Consider the following 18,689-nt stretch of genomic DNA (forward strand, 5'->3'; position numbering starts at 1 on the left):
CCCCAAAGTCTGTACAGAACAGGCAAAACTAGTAGTTTTTCTGTTTAAGGCGTTTTGGCCTTTAAATGATCTAGGATTTATTTTAGAACCGTAATACTGTATCTACAAGTAAGGCTAGATTAGCCATTATATAGTGTATACCACCTAGCAACAGTATATAAAAAAATAAAAAAAGATACACATAAAAAATAAAAAATAAGTGAGAATACAACATAAAACAAAGCCAATGCCTGAGATTCATTTTAATTCCTATTTTAATTCAAATAACATATCTATCCAGACTTGGGGTACTTTACTTTAACAGTCCTTTCAGTAATGGTTAGTTCTGTGGGAGGGGTAAAGAGAAGGAACACTGAACATAAAAATACGCGAGACATGTGGGAGGAAAAGTGTGCAGGAGGCCAGGTGCCCTGAGGATACCGGGTACGACCCCAGTGCAGATATGCAGAGCAACACCCCACGGAAAGACGGAGGTGTAAAGTCGCAGGACACTGAACTCTTACAGCCGGGCATGCCACAGAGTACAGAACATTCTTTCTGATGCCAACAGAAGCCAGTCTAATCTGGGAGTGCCAAATGAAGAGGGCACCGTTCACTTTGGTCCCATGAGACAGTCAGCCCATTACAGGTAAATTTCAATAGTTTTGCTGGTGCTTTGTTTGGTCGTCTCCATCAAAGAGCCAGCAGCTACAAGGTCTACAGAGCAGAGTCAGAAGCAGCAGCAGCTCACAGTGCATGGTAGAGCCCCAACAGACCACCTCGATACCTGCTCAGGTGTTTCAACATGGCCAGAACCTTGCGCAGATAGCTTAAGAATGAATCAAGGTAATGTAGAGGGACGGTCATCGTTGTTTAGATGGTCCTTGAAGCCCCACACCTCAATCGTTGCAATCTGGAAGGTTTCTGAGCACAGAGGTTGGTTATTGAAAGTATTGCAGTGACTGGTTCTTCCATAATTCAGGTCTGAATCCAGATATAGGGCTTGGCCATCACCGCCACCTGATGGAAGAGAAGGTCATTCTAGACGGAGGTCCTAGCAATAATAAGATTTTACTCACCGGTAAATCTATTTCTCGTAGTCCGTAGTGGATGCTGGGAACTCCGTAAGGACCAAGGGGAATAGCGGCTCCGCAGGAGACTGGGCACAACTAAAGAAAGCTTTAGGACTACCTGGTGTGCACTGGCTCCTCCCTCTATGACCCTCCTCCAGACCTCAGTTAGGATACTGTGCCCGGAAGAGCTGACACAATAAGGAAAGGATTTGGAATCCCGGGTAAGACTCATACCAGCCACACCAATCACACCGTATAACTCGTGATATTATACCCAGTTAACAGTATGAAATATATCCGAGCCTCACTAACAGATGGCTCATAACAATAACCCTTTAGTTAGGCAATAACTATATACAAGTATTGCAGACAATCCGCACTTGGGACGGGCGCCCAGCATCCACTACGGACTACGAGAAATAGATTTACCGGTGAGTAAAATCTTATTTTCTCTGACGTCCTAGTGGATGCTGGGAACTCTGTAAGGACCATGGGGATTATACCAAAGCTCCCAAACAGGCGGGAGAGTGCGGATGACTCTGCAGCACCGAATGAGCAAACTCAAGGTCCTCCTCAGCCAGGGTATCAAACTTGTAGACTTTTGCAAAAATGTTTGAACCTGACCAAGTAACAGCTCGGCAAAGTTGTAAAGCCGAGACCCCTCGGTCAGCCGCCCAAGAAGAGCCCACTTTCCTCGTGGAATGGGCTTTTACAGATTTAGGGTGCGGCAGTCCAGCCGCAGAATGTGCAAGTTGAATCGTGCTACAGATCCAGCGAGCAATAGTCTGCTTAGAAGCAGGAGCACCCAGCTTGTTGGGTGCATACAGGATAAATAGCGAGTCAGTTTTCCTGACTCCAGCCTTCCTGGAAACATATTTTCAGGGCACTGACTACGTCCAGTAACTTGGAGTCCTCCAAGTCCCACGTAGCCGCAGGCACCACAATAGGTTGGTTCACATGAAAAGCTGATACCACCTTAGGAAGAAATTGGGAACGAGTCCTCAATTCCGCCCTATCCATATGAAAATCAGATAAGGGCTTTTGCATGACAAAACGGCCAATTCTGATACACGCCTGGCTGACGCCAAGGCTAACCGCATGACCACTTTCCACGTGAGGTATTTTAGCTCTACGGATTTAAGTGGCTCAACCCAATGCGACTTCAGGAAATCCAACACCACGTTGAGATCCCACGGTGCCACTAGAAACACAAACGGGGGCTGAATATGCAGCACTCCCTTAACAAAAGTCTGAACTTCAGGCAGTGAAGCCAGTTCTTTTTGGAAGAAAATGTACAGAGCCGAAATCTGGACCCTAACGTAACCCAATTTTAGGCCCGTAGTCACTCCTGACTGTAGGAAGTGCAGAAATCGACCAAGTTGAAATTCCTCCGTTGGGGCCTTCCTGGCCGCACCACAAGCAACATATTTTTGCCATATGTGGTGATAATATTTTGCGATCACATCTTTCCTAGCCTTAATCAGCGTAGGAATGACTTCCTCCGGAATGCCTTTTTCCTTTAGGATCCGGTGTTCAACCGCCATGCCGTCAAACACAGCCGTGGTAAGTCTTGGAACAGGCAGGGCCCCTGCTGCAGCAGGTCCTGTCTGAGCGGCAGAGGCCATGGGTCCTCTGAGATAATTTCTTGAAGTTCTGGGTACCAAGCTCTTCTTGGCCAATCCAGAACCACGAGTATAGTTCTTACTACTCTCCTTCTTAGTATTCTCAATACCTTGGGTATGAGAGGCAAAGGAAGGAACACATACACCGACTGGTACACCCACGGTGTTACCAGAGCGTCCACAGCTATTGCCTGAGGTTCCCTTGACCTGGCGCAATATCTTTTTAGCTTTTTGTTGAGGCGGGACGCCATCATGTCCACCTGTGGCCTTTCCCAATGGTGTACAATCATTTTGAAGACTTCTGGATGAAGTCCCCACTCTCCCGGGTGGAGGTCGTGCCTGCTGAGAAAGTCTGCTTCCCAGTTGTCCACTCCGGGAATGAACACTGCTGACAGTGCTAACACAAGATTTTCCGCCCATCAGAAAATCCTTGTGGCTTCTGCCATCACCATCCTGCTTCTTGTGCCGCCCTGCTGGTTTACATGGGCGACCGCCGTGATGTTGTCCGACTGGATCAGCACCGGCTGGTGTTGAAGCAGGGGTCTAGCCTGACTTAGGGCATTGTGAATGGCCCTTAGTCCCAGAATATTTATGTGTAGGGAAGTCTCCTGACTTGACCATAGTCCTTGGACGTTTTTTCCCTGTGTGACTGCCCCCCAGCCTCGAAGGCTGGCATCTGTGGTCACCAGGACCCAGTCCTGTATGCCGAATCTGCAGCCCTCTAGAAGATGAGCACTCTGCAGCCACCACAACAGCGACACCCTGGCCCTTGGAGACAGGGTTATCAGCCGATGCATCTGAAGATGCGACCCGGACCACTTGTCCAACAGATCCCACTGGAAGATCCTTGCATGGAACCTACCGAATGGAATTTCTTCGTAAGAAGCTACCATCTTTCCCAGGACTCGCGTGCATTGATGCACAGACACCTGTATTTGTATTAGGAGGTCTCTGACTAGAGATAACTCCTTGGCCTTCTCCTCCGGGAGAAACCCTTTTTCCTGTTCTGTGTCCAGAACCATACCCAGGAACAGTAGACGCGTCGTAGGAACCAGCTGTGACTTTGGACTATTCAGAATCCAGCCGTGCTGTTGTAGCACTTCCCGAGATAGTGCTACTCCGACGAACAACTGCTCCCTGGACCTCGCCTTTATAAGGAGATCGTCCAAGTACGGGATAATTATAACTCCCTTTTTTCGAAGGAGTATCATCATTTCGGCCATTACCTTGGTAAATACCCTCGGTGCCGGGGACAGACCAACGGCAACGTCTGGAATTGGTAAGGACAGTCCTGTACCACAATTTTGAGGTACTCCTGGTGAGGAGGGTAAATGGGGACATGCAGGTAAGCATCCTTGATGTCCAGTGATACCATGTAATCCCCTTCGTCCAGGCTTGCAATAACCGCCCTGAGCGATTCCATTTTGAACTTGAACCTTCGTATATAAGTGTTCAAGGATTTCAATTTTAGAATGGGTCTCACCGAACCGTCTGGTTTCGGTACCACAAACATTGTGGAATAGTAACCCCGGCCTTGTTGAAGGAGGGGTACCGTGATTATCACCTGCTGGAAGTACAGCTTGTGAATTGCCGCCAGTACTACCTCTCCTCGAGGGCAGCAGGCAAGGCTGATTTGAGGTAACAGCGAGGGGGAGTCGCCCCGAAACTCCAGCTTGTATCCCTGTGATACTACTTGCAGAACCCAGGGATCCACCTGTGAGCGAGCCCACTGGTCGCTGAAGTTCCCGAGACGCGCCCCCACCGCACCTGGCTCCACCTGTGGAGCCCCAGCGTCATGCGGTGGACTCAGAGGAAGCGGGGGAAGATTTTTGATCCTGGGAACTGGCTGTCTGGTGCAGCTTTTTCCCTCTTCCCATGTCTCTGTGCAGAAAGGAAGCGCCTTTAACCCGCTTGCTTTTCTGAAGCCGAAAGGACTGTACCTTATAATACGGTGCTTTCTTAGGCTGTGAGGAAACTTGAGGTAAACTTTTTCCTTCCTAGCTGTTGCTGTGGATACGAGGTTCCAGAGACCATCCCTAAACAATTCCTCACCTTTATAAGGCAGAATCTTCATGTGCCTTCTAAAGTCAGCATCGCCTGTCCACTGCCGGGTCCCTAATACCCTCCTGGCAGAATGGACATTGCATTAATTCTGGATGCCAGCCGGCAAATATCCCTCTGTGCATCCCTCATATATAAGACGACATCTTTAATATGCTCTATGGTTAGCAAATAGTATCCCTGTCCTGACAGGTTAATAGACCACGCTGCAGCAGCACTATCCATGCTGAGGCAATTGCAGGTCTCAGTATAGTACCTGAGTGTGTATATACAGACTTCAGGATAGCCTCCTGCTTTTTATCAGCAGGCTCCTTCAAAGTGGCCGTATTCTAAGACGGCAGTGCCACCTTTTTTGACAAACGTGTGAGCGCCTTATCCACCCTAGGGGATATCTCCCAACGTGACCTATCCTCTGGCGGGAAAGGGTACGCCATCAGTAACTTTATAGAAATTACCTGTTTCTTATCGGGGGAACCCACGCTTCTTCACACACTTCATTCACTCATCTGATGGGGGAACAAAACACTGTCTGCTTTTTCTCCCCAAACATAAAACCCCTTTTTTTTTGTGGTACCTGGGTTAATGTCAGAAATGTGTAACACATTTTTCATTGCCGAGATCATGCAACGGATGTTCCTAGTGGATTGTGTATATGTCTGAACCTCGTCGACACTGGAGTCAGACTCTGTGTCGACATCTGTGTCTGCCATCTGAGGTAGCGGGCGTTTTTGAGCCCCTGATGGCCTTTGAGACGCCTGGGCAGGCGCGGGCTGAGAAGCCGGCTGTCCCACAGCTATTACGTCATCCAGCCTTTTATGTAAGGAGTTGACACTGTCGGTTAATACCTTCCACCTATCCATCCACTCTGGTGTCGGCCCCACAGGGGGCGACATCACATTTATCGGCATCTGCTCCGCCTCCACATAAGCCTCCTCATCAACCATGTCGACACAGCCGTACCAACACACCGCACACACACAGGGAATGCTCTGACTGAGGACAGGACCCCACAAAGTCCTTTGGGGAGACAGAGAGAGAGTATGCCAACACACACCAGAGCGCTATATAATGCAGGGATTCACACTACCCACAGTGATTTTTCCCTTATAGCTGCTATAATACACAGATTTGCGCCTAAATTTAGTGCCCCCCCTCTCTTTTTAACCCTTTGAGCTTGAAAACTACAGGGGAGAGCCTGGGGAGCTGTCTTCCAGCTGCACTGTGAAGAGAAAATGGTGCCAGTGTGCTGAGGGAGATAGCCCCACCCCTTTTTCGGCGGACTTTCTCCCGCTTTTTTATGGATCCTGGCAGGGGTATTTTTCACATATATAGCCTCTGGGACTATATATTGTGATTATTTTGCCAGCCAAGGTGTTAATATTGCTGCTCAGGGCGCCCGCCCCCCCCCCCCCAACCCCCGCCCCCCCCCCCCCCCAGCGCCCTGCACCCATCAGTGACCGGAGTGTGAGGTGTGCATGAGGAGCAATGGCGCACAGCTGCAGTGCTGTGCGCTACCTTGTTGAAGACCGAAGTCTTCTGCCGCCGATTTTCAGGACCATCTTCATGCTTCTGGCTCTGTAAGGGGGACGGCGGCGCGGCTCCGGGACCGGACGATCGAGGTCGGGTCCTGTGTTCAATCCCTCTGGAGCTAATGGTGTCCAGTAGCCTAAGAAGCCCAAGCTAGCTGCAAGCAGGTAGGTTCGCTTCTTCTCCCCTTAGTCCCTCGTAGCAGTGAGTCTGTTGCCAGCAGATCTCACTGAAAATAAAAAAGCTAAAAATAAGATTTTACTCACCGATAAATCTATTTCTCGTAGTCGTAGTAGTGGATGCTGGGGACTCCGTCAGGACCATGGGGAATAGCGGCTCCGCAGGAGACAGGGCACAAAAAGTAAAAGCTTTTGGACCTAGGTAGTGTGCACTGGCTCCTCCCCCTATGACCCTCCTCCAAGCCTCAGTTAGGATACTGTGCCCGGACGAGCGTACACAATAAGGAAGGATTTTGAATCCCGGGTAAGACTCATACCAGCCACACCAATCACACCGTACAACTTGTGATCTGAACCCAGTTAACAGTATGATAACAGAGGAGCCTCTGAAAAGATGGCTCACTACAACAAAAACCCGATTTTGTTAACAATAACTATGTACAAGTATTGCAGACAATCCGCACTTGGGATGGGCGCCCAGCATCCACTACGGACTACGAGAAATAGATTTATCGGTGAGTAAAATCTTATTTTCTCTAACGTCCTAAGTGGATGCTGGGGACTCCGTCAGGACCATGGGGATTATACCAAAGCTCCCAAACGGGCGGGAGAGTGCGGATGACTCTGCAGCACCGAATGAGAGAACTCCAGGTCCTCCTCAGCCAGGGTATCAAATTTGTAGAATTTAGCAAACGTGTTTGCCCCTGACCAAGTAGCTGCTCGGCAAAGTTGTAAAGCCGATACCCCTCGGGCAGCCGCCCAAGATGAGCCCACTTTCCTTGTGGAATGGGCTTTTATAGATTTTGGCTGTGGCAGGCCTGCCACAGAATGTGCAAGCTGAATTGTACTACAAATCCAACGCGCAATAGTCTGCTTAGAAGCAGGAGCACCCAGCTTGTTGGGTGCATACAGGATAAACAGCGAGTCAGATTTCCTGACTCCAGCCGTCCTGGAAACATATATTTTCAGGGCCCTGACTACGTCCAGCAACTTGGAGTCCTCCAAGTCCCTAGTAGCCGCAGGCACCACAATAGGTTGGTTTAGGTGAAACGCTGAAACCACCTTAGGAAGAAATTGAGGACGAGTCCTCAATTCCACCCTATCCGAATGAAATATCAGGTAAGGGCTTTTATAGGATAAAGCCGCCAATTCAGATACTCGCCTGGCAGAAGCCAGGGCCAACAACATTACCACTTTCCATGTGAGATATTTTAATTCCACCGTGGCAAGTGGCTCAAACCAATGTGATTTTAGGAATCCCAAAACTACATTGAGATCCCAAGGTGCCACTGGGGGCACAAAGGGAGGCTGTATATGCAGTACCCCTTTTACAAAAGTCTGAACTTCAGGAAATGAAGCCAATTCTCTCTGAAAGAAAATCGACAAGGCCGAAATTTGAACCTTAATGGACCCCAACTTTAGGCCCATGGACAGTCCTGTTTGCAGGAAATGTAGGAAACGACCTAGTTGAAATTCCTCTGTCGGGGCCTTCTTGGTCTCGCACCACGCAACATATTTTCGCCAAATACGGTGATAATGCTGTGCGGTTACATCCTTCCTAGCTTTAATCAGGGTAGGAATAACTTCATCTGGAATGCCTTTTTCCTTCAGAATCCGGCGTTCAACCGCCATGCCGTCAAACGCAGCCGCGTTAAGTCTTGGAACAGACAGGGTCCCTGCTGAAGCAGGTCCCTTCTTAGCGGCAGAGGCCACGGGTCCTCTGTGAGCATCTCTTGAAGTTCCGGGTACCAAGTCCTTCTTGGCCAATCCGGAGCCACTAGTATAGTTCTTACTCCTCTCCGTCTTATAATTCTCAGTACCTTGGGTAAGAGAGGCAGAGGAGGGAACACATACACCGACTGGAACACCCAAGGTGTTACCAGAACGTCCACAGCTATTGCCTGCGGGTCTCTTGACCTGGCGCAATACCTGTCTAGTTTTTTGTTGAGGCGTGACGCCATCATGTCCACCTTTGGTTTTTCCCAACGGTTCACAATCATGAGGAAGACTTCCGGATGAAGTCCCCACTCTCCCGGGTGTAGGTCGTGTCTGCTGAGGAAGTCTGCTTCCCAGTTGTCCACTCCCGGAATGAACACTGCTGACAGTGCTATCACATGATTTTCCGCCCATTGCAGAATCCTTGCAGCTTCTGTCATTGCCCTCCTGCTTCTTGTGCCGCCCTGCCTGTTTATGTGGGCGACTGCTGTGATGTTGTCCGACTGGATCAACACCGGCTGACCCTGAAGCAGAGGCTTTGCTAGGCTTAGAGCATTGTAAATTGCCCTTAGTTCCAGTATATTTATGTGAAGTGAAGTCTCCAGGCTTGACCACACTCCCTGGAAGTTTCTTCCTTGTGTGACTGCTCCCCAGCCTCTCAGGCTGGCATCCGTGGTCACCAGGATCCAGTCCTGAATGCCGAATCTGCGGCCCTCTAGGAGATGAGCACTTTGCAGCCACCACAGAAGAGATACCCTTGTCCTTGGAGACAGGGTTATTTTCTGATGCATCTGAAGATGCGATCCGGACCATTTGTCCAGCAGATCCCACTGAAAAATTCTTGCGTGGAATCTGCCGAATGGAATCGCTTCGTAAGAAGCCACCATTTTTCCCAGGACCCTTGTGCATTGATGCACTGACACCTTTCCTGGTTTTAGGAGGTTCCTGACTAGCTCGGATAACTCCCTGGCTTTCTCCTCCGGGAGAAACACCTTTTTCTGGACTGTGTCCAGAATCATCCCTAGGAACAGCAGACGTGTCGTCGGAATAAGCTGCGATTTTGGAATATTTAAAATCCACCCGTGCTGTTGTAGTACTTCTACTCCGACTTCTAACTGTTCTCTGGACCTTGCCCTTATTAGGAGATCGTCCAAGTAAGGGATAATTAATACGCCTTTTCTTCGAAGAAGAATCATCATTTCGGCCATTACCTTGGTAAAGACCCGGGGTGCCGTGGACAATCCAAACGGCAGCGTCTGAAACTGATAATGACAGTTCTGTATTACGAACCCGAGATACCCTTGGTGAGAAGGGCAAATCGGGACATGGAGATAGGCATCCTTGATGTCCAGAGACACCATATAGTCCCCTTCTTCCAGGTTCGCTATCACTGCTCTGAGTGATTCCATCTTGAATTTGAACCTTTTGATATAAGTGTTCAAAGATTTTAGATTTAAAATCGGTCTCACCGAACAGTCTGGTTTCGGTACCACAAACAGTGTGGAGTAATATCCCTTCCCTTGTTGTAGGAGGGGTACTTTTATTATCACCTGTTGGGAGTACAGCTTGTGAATGGCTCCCAATACCGCCTCCCTGTCGGAGGGAGCTATTGGTAAAGCAGACTTCAGGAACCGGCGAGGGGGAGACGTCTCGAATTCCAATTTGTACCCCTGAGATACTACTTGCAGGATCCAGGGGTTCACTTGCGAGTGAGCCCACTGCGCGCTGAAATTTCTGAGACGACCTCCCACTGTACCGGAGTCTGCTTGTAAGGACCCAGCGTCATGCTGAGGACTTGGCAGAAGCGGAAGAGGGCTTCTGTTCTTGGGAAGAAGCTGTCTGCTGCAGTCTTTTTCCCCTTCCTCTACCCCGGGGCAGATATGACTGTCCTTTTGTCCGCTTGCCTTTATGGGAACGAAAGGACTGATGCTGAAAAGACGGTGTCTTTTTCTGTTGAGAGGTGACTTGAGGTAAAAATGTGGATTTCCCAGCCGTTGCCGTGGTTACCAGGTCTGATAGACCAACCCCAAATAACTCCTCCCCTTTATACGGCAATACCTCCATGTGCCGTTTTGAATCCGCATCACCTGACCACTGTCGCGTCCATAACCCTCTTCTGGCAGAAATGGACAGCGCACTTACTCTTGATGCCAGAGTGCAAATATCTCTCTGTGCATCTCGCATATATAAAAATGCATCTTTTAATTGCTCAATAGTCAATAAAATACTGTCCCTATCCAGGGTATCAATATTCTCAGTCAGGGAGTCCGACCACGCCACCCCAGCACTGCACATCCAGGCTGAGGCGATTGCTGGTCGCAGTATAAACACCAGTATGTGTGTATATACTTTTAAGGATATTTTCCAGCCTCCTATCTGCTGGCTCCTTAAGGGCGGACGTTTCTGGAGACGGTAACGCCACTTGTTTTGATAAGCGTGTGAGCGCCTTATCTACCCTAGGGGGTGTTTCCCAACGAGCCCTAACCTCTGGTGGGAAGGGATATAGTGCCAATAATTTTTTAGAAATTAGCAGTTTTTTGTCGGGGGTAACCCACGCTTCATCACACACTTCATTCAATTCATCTGATTCAGGAAAAACTACGGGTAGTTTTTTCACACCCCACATAATACCCCTTTTCGTGGTACTTGCAGTATCAGAGATGTGCAAAACCTCCTTCATTGCCGTGATCATGTAACGTGTGGCCCTACTGGAAAATACGTTTGTTTCTTCACCGTCGACACTGGAGTCAGTGTCTGGGTCCGTGTCGACCCACTGAGGTAACGGGCGTTTTATAGCCCCTGACGGTGTTTGAGACGCCTGGACAGGCACTAACTGAGCTGCCGGCTGTCTCATGTCGTCAACAGTTTTCTGTAACGTGCCGACACTGTCACGTAATTCCTTAATTACGGCCATCCATTCAGGTGTCGACTCCCTAGGGGGTGACATCACCATTATAGGCAATTGCTCCGCCTCCACATCATTTTCCTCCTCATACATGTCGACACACACGTACCGACACCCAGCACACACACAGGGAATGCTCTGATAGAGGACAGGACCCCACTTAGCCCCTTGGGGAGACAGAGGGAGAGTTTGCCAGCACACACCAGAGCGCTATATATGTATAGGGACAACCTTACAATAAGTGTCTATCCCTTATAGCTGCTTATATCTGTTATTTTGCCAAATAAGTGCCCCCCTCTCTTCTTTACCCTGTTTCTGTAGTGCAGGATGCAGGGGAGATTCTGGGAGCCTTCCTACCAGCGGAGCTGTGTGGGAAAAATGGCGCTGTGTGCTGAGGAGATAGGCCCCGCCCCCTTCACGGCGGGCTCTTCTCCCGCTTTTTTCTGGAAAACTGGCAGGGGTTAAATACATCCATATAGCCCAGGAGCTATATGTGATGTATTTTTTGCCAAATAAGGTAAATTCATTGCTTCCCAGGGCGCCCCCCCCCAGCGCCCTGCACCCTCAGTGACCGAAGTGTGAAGTGTGCTGAGAGCAATGTCGCACAGCTGCAGTGCTGTGCGCTACCTTATGAAGACAGGAAAGTCTTCTGCCGCCGATTTATGGACCTCTTCTTGCTTCAGCATCTGTAAGGGGGCCGGCGGCGCGGCTCCGGGACCCATCCATGGCTGGGCCTGTGATCGTCCCTCTGGAGCTAATGTCCAGTAGCCAAGAAGCCCAATCCACTCTGCACGCAGGTGAGTTCGCTTCTTCTCCCCTTAGTCCCACGCTGCAGTGAGCCTGTTGCCAGCAGGACTCACTGAAAATAAAAAAACCTAAGTATACTTTTACTTCTAAGCAGCTTAGGAGAGCCACCTAGATTGCACCCTTCTCGGCCGGGCACAAAGATCTAACTGAGGCTTGGAGGAGGGTCATAGGGGGAGGAGCCAGTGCACACCACCTAGGTCCAAAAGCTTTTACTTTTTGTGCCCTGTCTCCTGCGGAGCCGCTATTCCCCATGGTCCTGACGGAGTCCCCAGCATCCACTTAGGACGTTAGAGAAATATACTTTCTTTTCTAGGAGCTCAGGAGAGCCCCTAGTGTGCATCCAGCTCAGCCGGGCACAAGATTCTAACTGAGGTCTGGAGGAGGGAGGAGCCAGTGCACACCAGGTAGTCCTAAAGCTTTCTTTAGTTGTGCCCAGTCTCCTGCGGAGCCGCTATTCCCCATGGTCCTTACGGAGTTCCCAGCATCCACTAGGACGTCAGAGAAAACACCATGATCACCATGCAGTCTATACAAGGCACCAGTAGTATACACACAGAACATTTCTTCACTTGTGTATCCGTATTACCAACATCTCCAAGGCTTCACACATTGCAGCGAGCTGAGCGGCTACTCACCTATGATTATGCAGTCCGTGCTCCCAGCCATAAACATAGAAGCGGTTTTGGACGGGAGGTTGAAGTGGCGGGTGGCCAGGAAGGGGGAGAGGCGGTCCGAAGGGTCAGTGCCATCTGCGGTCTCCAGGGAAGAGATTGTTTCTTTATCTACAGCTGCTGAACTTACTCTGCCGAGCTCAGGATGCTTAATGATCACCCACTCATAGCGCTCCACCTCCGGCTGCAGCTGGACGGGCGAGAAAGGATAAACGGGGAGTTCGGTTTATGTATAAAAGTTTGCTAGGACAACACTACAGTACTGTCCGATATTCTAAAGGGGCACAATAAATTACAAAGGAAAGCTCAATGGTCAGATTAACACCTACAAGCGGCTATCATGGAATAAGTGGCCATGGGTTACTGTAGAAGACTAGGTTTACATCTAAATCAGCTACAATCCATAGCCAGAGGAATTGCACCTCACCCGAAATACAAAGCACTCTCCAGTCCCGAAGAAGCTCAGCTTGTTCCCGCTTTTCTTGCGCGCGTTCCAGTCGGTAGAGAGGAAAGCTCCACACACCTAGGAAGAAAACCGTTGCTTAGTAAGGCAACTCATAGAAATTGGGTAACAAGGCTCCCGAGTAGATATTACGCCCTCACAATTTCAGCAGACGTTTACCAGGGGTTTCTAAAGACTGGGTGCTACAGATTTTCCTGCTAGCAACACGCAGTATAGGCGCATCACCCTTAATGGGCCTATAGCAATTTGAGAACGCTGCATGCATCATCAAAGTTTAAACAGCTCCAATGTGATTGGGTCACAGCATTAACCCTTTACTCCAACCCGTAACCCTGGCAGTGACTGAGGGCCTGTGATTTGCCAGCTGGAACAGTGACTACATTCAAACCATTACCAGACATAAGAAATCGCTGGGGTGGGCAGCACACCGGTGTTACATACCTCTTGGTTGGTGGTTTTGATGAGAAGGAGGGTTGGCTCGTGACCCTCACAGTGCAAGTAAAACCTGGCAACAAAAATAATAATAATAATAATAATAATAATAATAATAAATAATAATAATAAGAATTTACTCACCGGTAATTCTATTTCTCGTAGTCCGTAGTGGATGCTGGGGACTCTGTAAGGACCATGGGGAATAGACGGGCTCTGCAGGAGACTGGGCACACTAAAAGAAAGATTTGGTACTACCTGGTGTGCACTGGCTCCTCCCCCTATGACCCTCCTCCAGACCTCAGTTAGGATACTGTGCCCGGAAGAGCTGACAAAATAAGGAAGGATTTTGAATCCCGGGTAAGACTCATACCAGCCACACCAATCACACCGTATAACTTGTGATACAATACCCAGTTAACAGTATGAAATATAACTGAGCCTCTCAACAGATGGCTCAACAATAACCCTTTAGTTAGGCAATAACTATATACAAGTATTGCAGACAATCCGCACTTGGGATGGGCGCCCAGCATCCACTACGGACTACGAGAAATAGAATTACCGGTGAGTAAATTCTTATTTTCTCTGACGTCCTAAGTGGATGCTGGGACTCCGTAAGGACCATGGGGATTATACCAAAGCTCCCAAACGGGCGGGAGAGTGTGGATTACTCTGCAGCACCGAATGAGAGAACTCCAGGTCCTCCTCAGCCAGGGTATCAAATTTGTAGAATTTAGCAAACGTGTTTACCCCTGACCAAGTAGCAGCTCGGCAAAGTTGTAAAGCCGAGACCCCTCGGGCAGCCGCCCAAGAAGAGCCCACCTTCCTTGTGGAATGGGCTTTCACTGATTCAGGATGCGGCAATCCAGCCGCAGAATGCGCAAGCTGAATTGTGCTACAAATCCAGCGAGCAATAGTCTGCCTAGAAGCAGGAGCACCCAGCTTGTTGGGTGCATACAGGATAAAAAGCGAGTCCGTTTTCCTGACTCTAGCCGTCCTGGAAACATAAATTTTTAAGACCCCGACTACGTCCAGTAACTTGGAATCTTCCAAGTCCCTAGTAGCCGCAGGCACCACAATAGGTTGGTTCAAGTGAAAGGCTGATACCACCTTAGGGAGAAACTGGGGACGAGTCCTCAATTCTGCCCTATCCATATGGAAAATCAGATAAGGGCTTTTACATGACAAAGCCGCCAATTCTGACACACGCCTGGCTGAAGCCAAGGCCAATAACATGACCACTTTCCACGTGAGATATTTGAGATCCACGGTTTTAAGTGGTTCAAACCAATGTGATTTTAGGAAACTCAACACCACATTGAGATCCCAAGGTGCCACAGGAGGCACAAAAGGGGGCTGAATATGAAGCACTCCCTTTACAAAAGTCTGAACTTCAGGCAGTGAAGCCAGTTCTTTCTGGAAGAAAATCGACAGAGCCGAAATCTGGACCTTAATGGAACCCAATTTTAGGCCCCTAGTCACTCCTGACTGTAGGAAGTGCAGAAAACGACCCAGCTGAAATTCCTCTGTAGGGGCCTTCCTGGCCTCACACCACGCAACATATTTTCGCCAAATGCGGTGATAATGGTTTGCGGTTACTTCTTTCCTGGCTTTTATCAGCGTAGGAATGACTTCCTCCGGAATGCCCTTTTCCTTTAGGATCCGGAATTCAACCGCCATGCCGTCAAACGCAGCCGCGGTAAGTCTTGGAACAGACAGGGCCCCTGCTGTAGCAGATCCTGTCTGAGCGGTAGAGGCCATGGGTCCTCTGATAACATTTCTTGAAGTTCCGGGTACCAAGCTCTTCTTGGCCAATCCGGAACCACGAGTATCGTTCTGACTCCTCGCCTTCTTATTATTCTCAGCACCTTTGGTATGAGGGGCAGAGGAGGGAACACATAGACCGACTGGTACACCCACGGTGTCACTAGAGCGTCCATAGCTATCGCCTGAGGGTCCCTTGACCTGGCGCAATATCTCTTTAGCTTCTTGTTGAGGCGGGACGCCATCATGTCCACCTGTGGCCTTTCCCAGCGGTTTACCAACAGTAGGAAGACTTCTGGATGAAGTCCCCACTCTCCCGGGTGTAGGTCGTGTCTGCTGAGGAAGTCTGCTTCCCAGTTGTCCACTCCCGGAATGAACACTGCTGACAGTGCTAGTACGTGATTTTCCGCCCATCGGAGAATCCTTGTGGCTTCTGCCATGGCCACCCTGCTTCTTGTGCCGCCCTGTCGGTTTACATGGGCGACTGCCGTGATGTTGTCTGATTGGATCAGAACCGGCTGGTTTTGAAGCAGGGGCCTTGCCTGACTTAGGGCATTGTAAATGGCCCTCAGTTCCAGAATGTTTATGTGTAGGGACGACTCCTGACTTGACCAAAGTCCCTGGAAATTTCTTCCCCGTGTGACTGCGCCCCAGCCCCGAAGGCTGGCATCCGTGGTCACCAGGACCCAGTCCTGTATGCCGAATCTGCGGCCCACTAGAAGATGAGCACTCTGCAGCCACCACAGTAGAGACACCCTGGTCCTTGGAGACAGGGTTATCAGTTGATGCATCTGAAGATGCGATCCCGACCACTTGTCTAAGAGGTCCCACTGGAAGGTCCTTGCATGGAACCTGCCGAATGGAATTGCTTCGTACGAAGCCACCATTTTTCCCAGGACTTGTGTGCAGTGATGCACCGATACCCGTTTTGGTTTTAGGAGGTCTCTGACTAGAGATGACAGCTCCTTGGCTTTCTCCTGCGGGAGAAACACTTTTTTCTGTTCTGTGTCCAGAATCATCCCCAGGAACAGTAAGCGTGTGGAAGGAACTAGTTGTGACTTTGGAATGTTTAGAATCCAGCCATGCTGTTGTAGCACTTCCCGAGATAGTGCTACTCCGACCAGTAACTGCTCCCTGGACCTCGCCTTTATTAGGAGATCGTCCAAGTACGGGATAATTAAAACTCCCTTTTTTCGAAGGAGTATCATCATTTCTGCCATTACCTTGGTAAACACCCTCGGTGCCGTGGACAGTCCAAACGGTAGTGTCTGGAATTGGTAATGGCAATCCTGTACCACAAATCTGAGGTACTCCTGGTGAGGAAGGTAAATTGGGACATGCAGGTAAGCATCCTTGATGTCCAGGGATACCATGTAATCCCCCTCGTCCAGGCTTGCAATAACCGCCCTGAGCGATTCCATCTTGAACTTGAATCTTTTTATGTATGTGTTCAAGGATTTCAAATTTAAAATGGGTCTCACCGAACTGTCCGGTTTCGGTACCACAAACAGTGTGGAATAGTAACCCCGTCCTTGTTGAAGTAGGGGTACTTTGACTATCACCTGCTGGGAATACAGCTTGTGAATTGCCTCTAGTACAGCCTCCCTGCCCGAGGGAGTTGTCGGTAAGGCCGATTTGAGGAAACGGCGGGGGGGAGGCGCCTCGAATTCCAGCTTGTACCCCTGAGATACTACTTGAAGGATCCAGGGATCCACCCGTGAGCGAACCCACTGATCGCTGAAATTTTTGAGGCGGCCCCCCACCGTACCTGGCTCCGCCTGTGGAGCCCCACCGTCATGCGGCGGACTTGGAAGAAGTGGGGGAGGACTTTTGTTCCTGGGAACCTGCTGCGTGGTGCAGCTTTTTTCCCCTTCCTCTGCCTCTAGACAGAAAGGACCCGCCTTTTCCCCGCCTGTTTTTCTGGGGTCGAAAGGACTGTACCTGATAATACGGCGCTTTCTTAGGCTGTGAGGGGACATGGGGTAAAAATGCTGACTTCCCAGCTGTAGCTGTGGAAACAAGGTCTGAGAGACCATCCCCGAATAACTCCTCACCCTTATAAGGCAAAACTTCCATGTGCCTTTTAGAATCTGCATCCCCTGTCCACTGCCGAGTCCATAAGCCTCTCCTAGCAGAAATGGACAATGCACTTATTCTAAATGCCAGCCGGCAGATCTCCCTCTGTGCATCTCTCATGTATAAGACTGAGTCTTTAATATGCTCTATGGTTAGCAGAATAGTGTCCCTGTCTAGGGTGTCAATATTTTCTGACAGGGAATCTGACCACGCAGCGGCAGCACTGCACATCCACGCTGACGCAATAGCAGGTCTAAGTATAATGCCGGAGTGTGTATATACAGACTTCAGGATTGCCTCCTGCTTTCTATCAGCAGGCTCCTTGAGGGCGGCCGTATCCGGAGACGGTAGTGCCACCTTTTTAGACAAACGTGTGAGCGCTTTATCCACCCTAGGTGGTGTTTCCCAACGTGACCTATCCTCTGGCGGGAAAGGGAACGCCATAAGTAACTTCTTAGAGATTACCAATCTCTTATCAGGGAAAGCCCACGCTTCTTCACACACTTCATTTAATTCTTCTGATGGGGGAAAGACTACGGGTAGTTTTTTCTCCCCAAACATAATACCCTTTTTAGTGGTACCTGGGTTTATATCAGAAATGTGTAACACCTCTTTCATTGCTTCAATCATGCAACAAATGGCCTTAGTGGACATTAGACTAGACTCATCGTCATCGACACTGGTGTCAGTATCCGTGTCGACATCCGCGTCTGCCATCTGAGGTAGCGGGCGTTTTAGAGCCCCCGATGGCCTTTGAGACGCCTGGACAGGCACGAGCTGAGAAGCCGGCTGTCCCGCATTTGCAGGTCGTCAATTTTTTTGTGTAAGGAGTCGACGCGTGCACGCAATTCCTTCCATAAGTCCATCCACTCAGGTGTCTGCCCCGCAGGGGGTGACATCCCTTCTATATGCAACTGCTCCGCCTCCACCTCATTATCCTCATCAAACATGTCGACACAGCCGTACCGACACACCGCACACACACAGGGAATGCTCTAACAGAGGACAGGACCCACAAAAGCCCTTTGGGGAGACAGAGTGAGAGTATGCCAGCACACACCAGAGCGCTATATAATGCAGGGACTAACTGAATTATGTCCCCTATAGCTGCTGTTATATATACTGCGCCTAAATTTAGTGCCCCCCCTCTCTTTTTTACCCTTTTCTGTAGTGTAGACTGCAGGGGAGAGCCAGGGAGCTTCCTTCCAGCGGAGCTGTGAGGGAGAAATGGCGCCAGTGTGCTGAAGGAGATAGCTCCGCCCCTTTTTCGCGGACTATTCTCCCGCTTTTTTCTGGATTCTGGCAGGGGTAATTATCACATATATAGCCTCTGGGGCTATATATTGTGGTATTTTTGCCAGCCAAGGTCTTTTTATTGCTGCTCAGGGCGCCCCCCCCTAGCGCCCTGCAC

General features: G+C 49.6%; 1 protein-coding gene across 7 annotated transcripts in view; it reads right to left on the reverse strand.

Annotated features, from left to right (window-relative positions):
• Nucleotides 1-236: 236 nt before the first annotated feature.
• TBC1D24 (TBC1 domain family member 24) overlaps nucleotides 237-18,689 on the reverse strand; it is a 78,545-nt gene continuing 60,092 nt past the window's right edge. For all 7 annotated transcript variants that reach the window (XM_063935014.1, XM_063935015.1, XM_063935011.1 and 4 more), the window contains 4 exons: nucleotides 13,445-13,508; nucleotides 12,968-13,063; nucleotides 12,505-12,730; nucleotides 237-999 (listed from right to left, as the gene is read on the reverse strand). In XM_063935014.1, the coding sequence (XP_063791084.1) occupies nucleotides 821-999; nucleotides 12,505-12,730; nucleotides 12,968-13,063; nucleotides 13,445-13,508 (565 nt within the window). In that variant the 3' untranslated portion in view covers nucleotides 237-820. The remainder of the gene's footprint in view (nucleotides 1,000-12,504; nucleotides 12,731-12,967; nucleotides 13,064-13,444; nucleotides 13,509-18,689) is intronic.

Source organism: Pseudophryne corroboree, chromosome 7, assembly GCF_028390025.1.
Source record: "Pseudophryne corroboree isolate aPseCor3 chromosome 7, aPseCor3.hap2, whole genome shotgun sequence".
In the NCBI taxonomy this organism is placed as follows: domain Eukaryota; kingdom Metazoa; phylum Chordata; class Amphibia; order Anura; family Myobatrachidae; genus Pseudophryne; species Pseudophryne corroboree.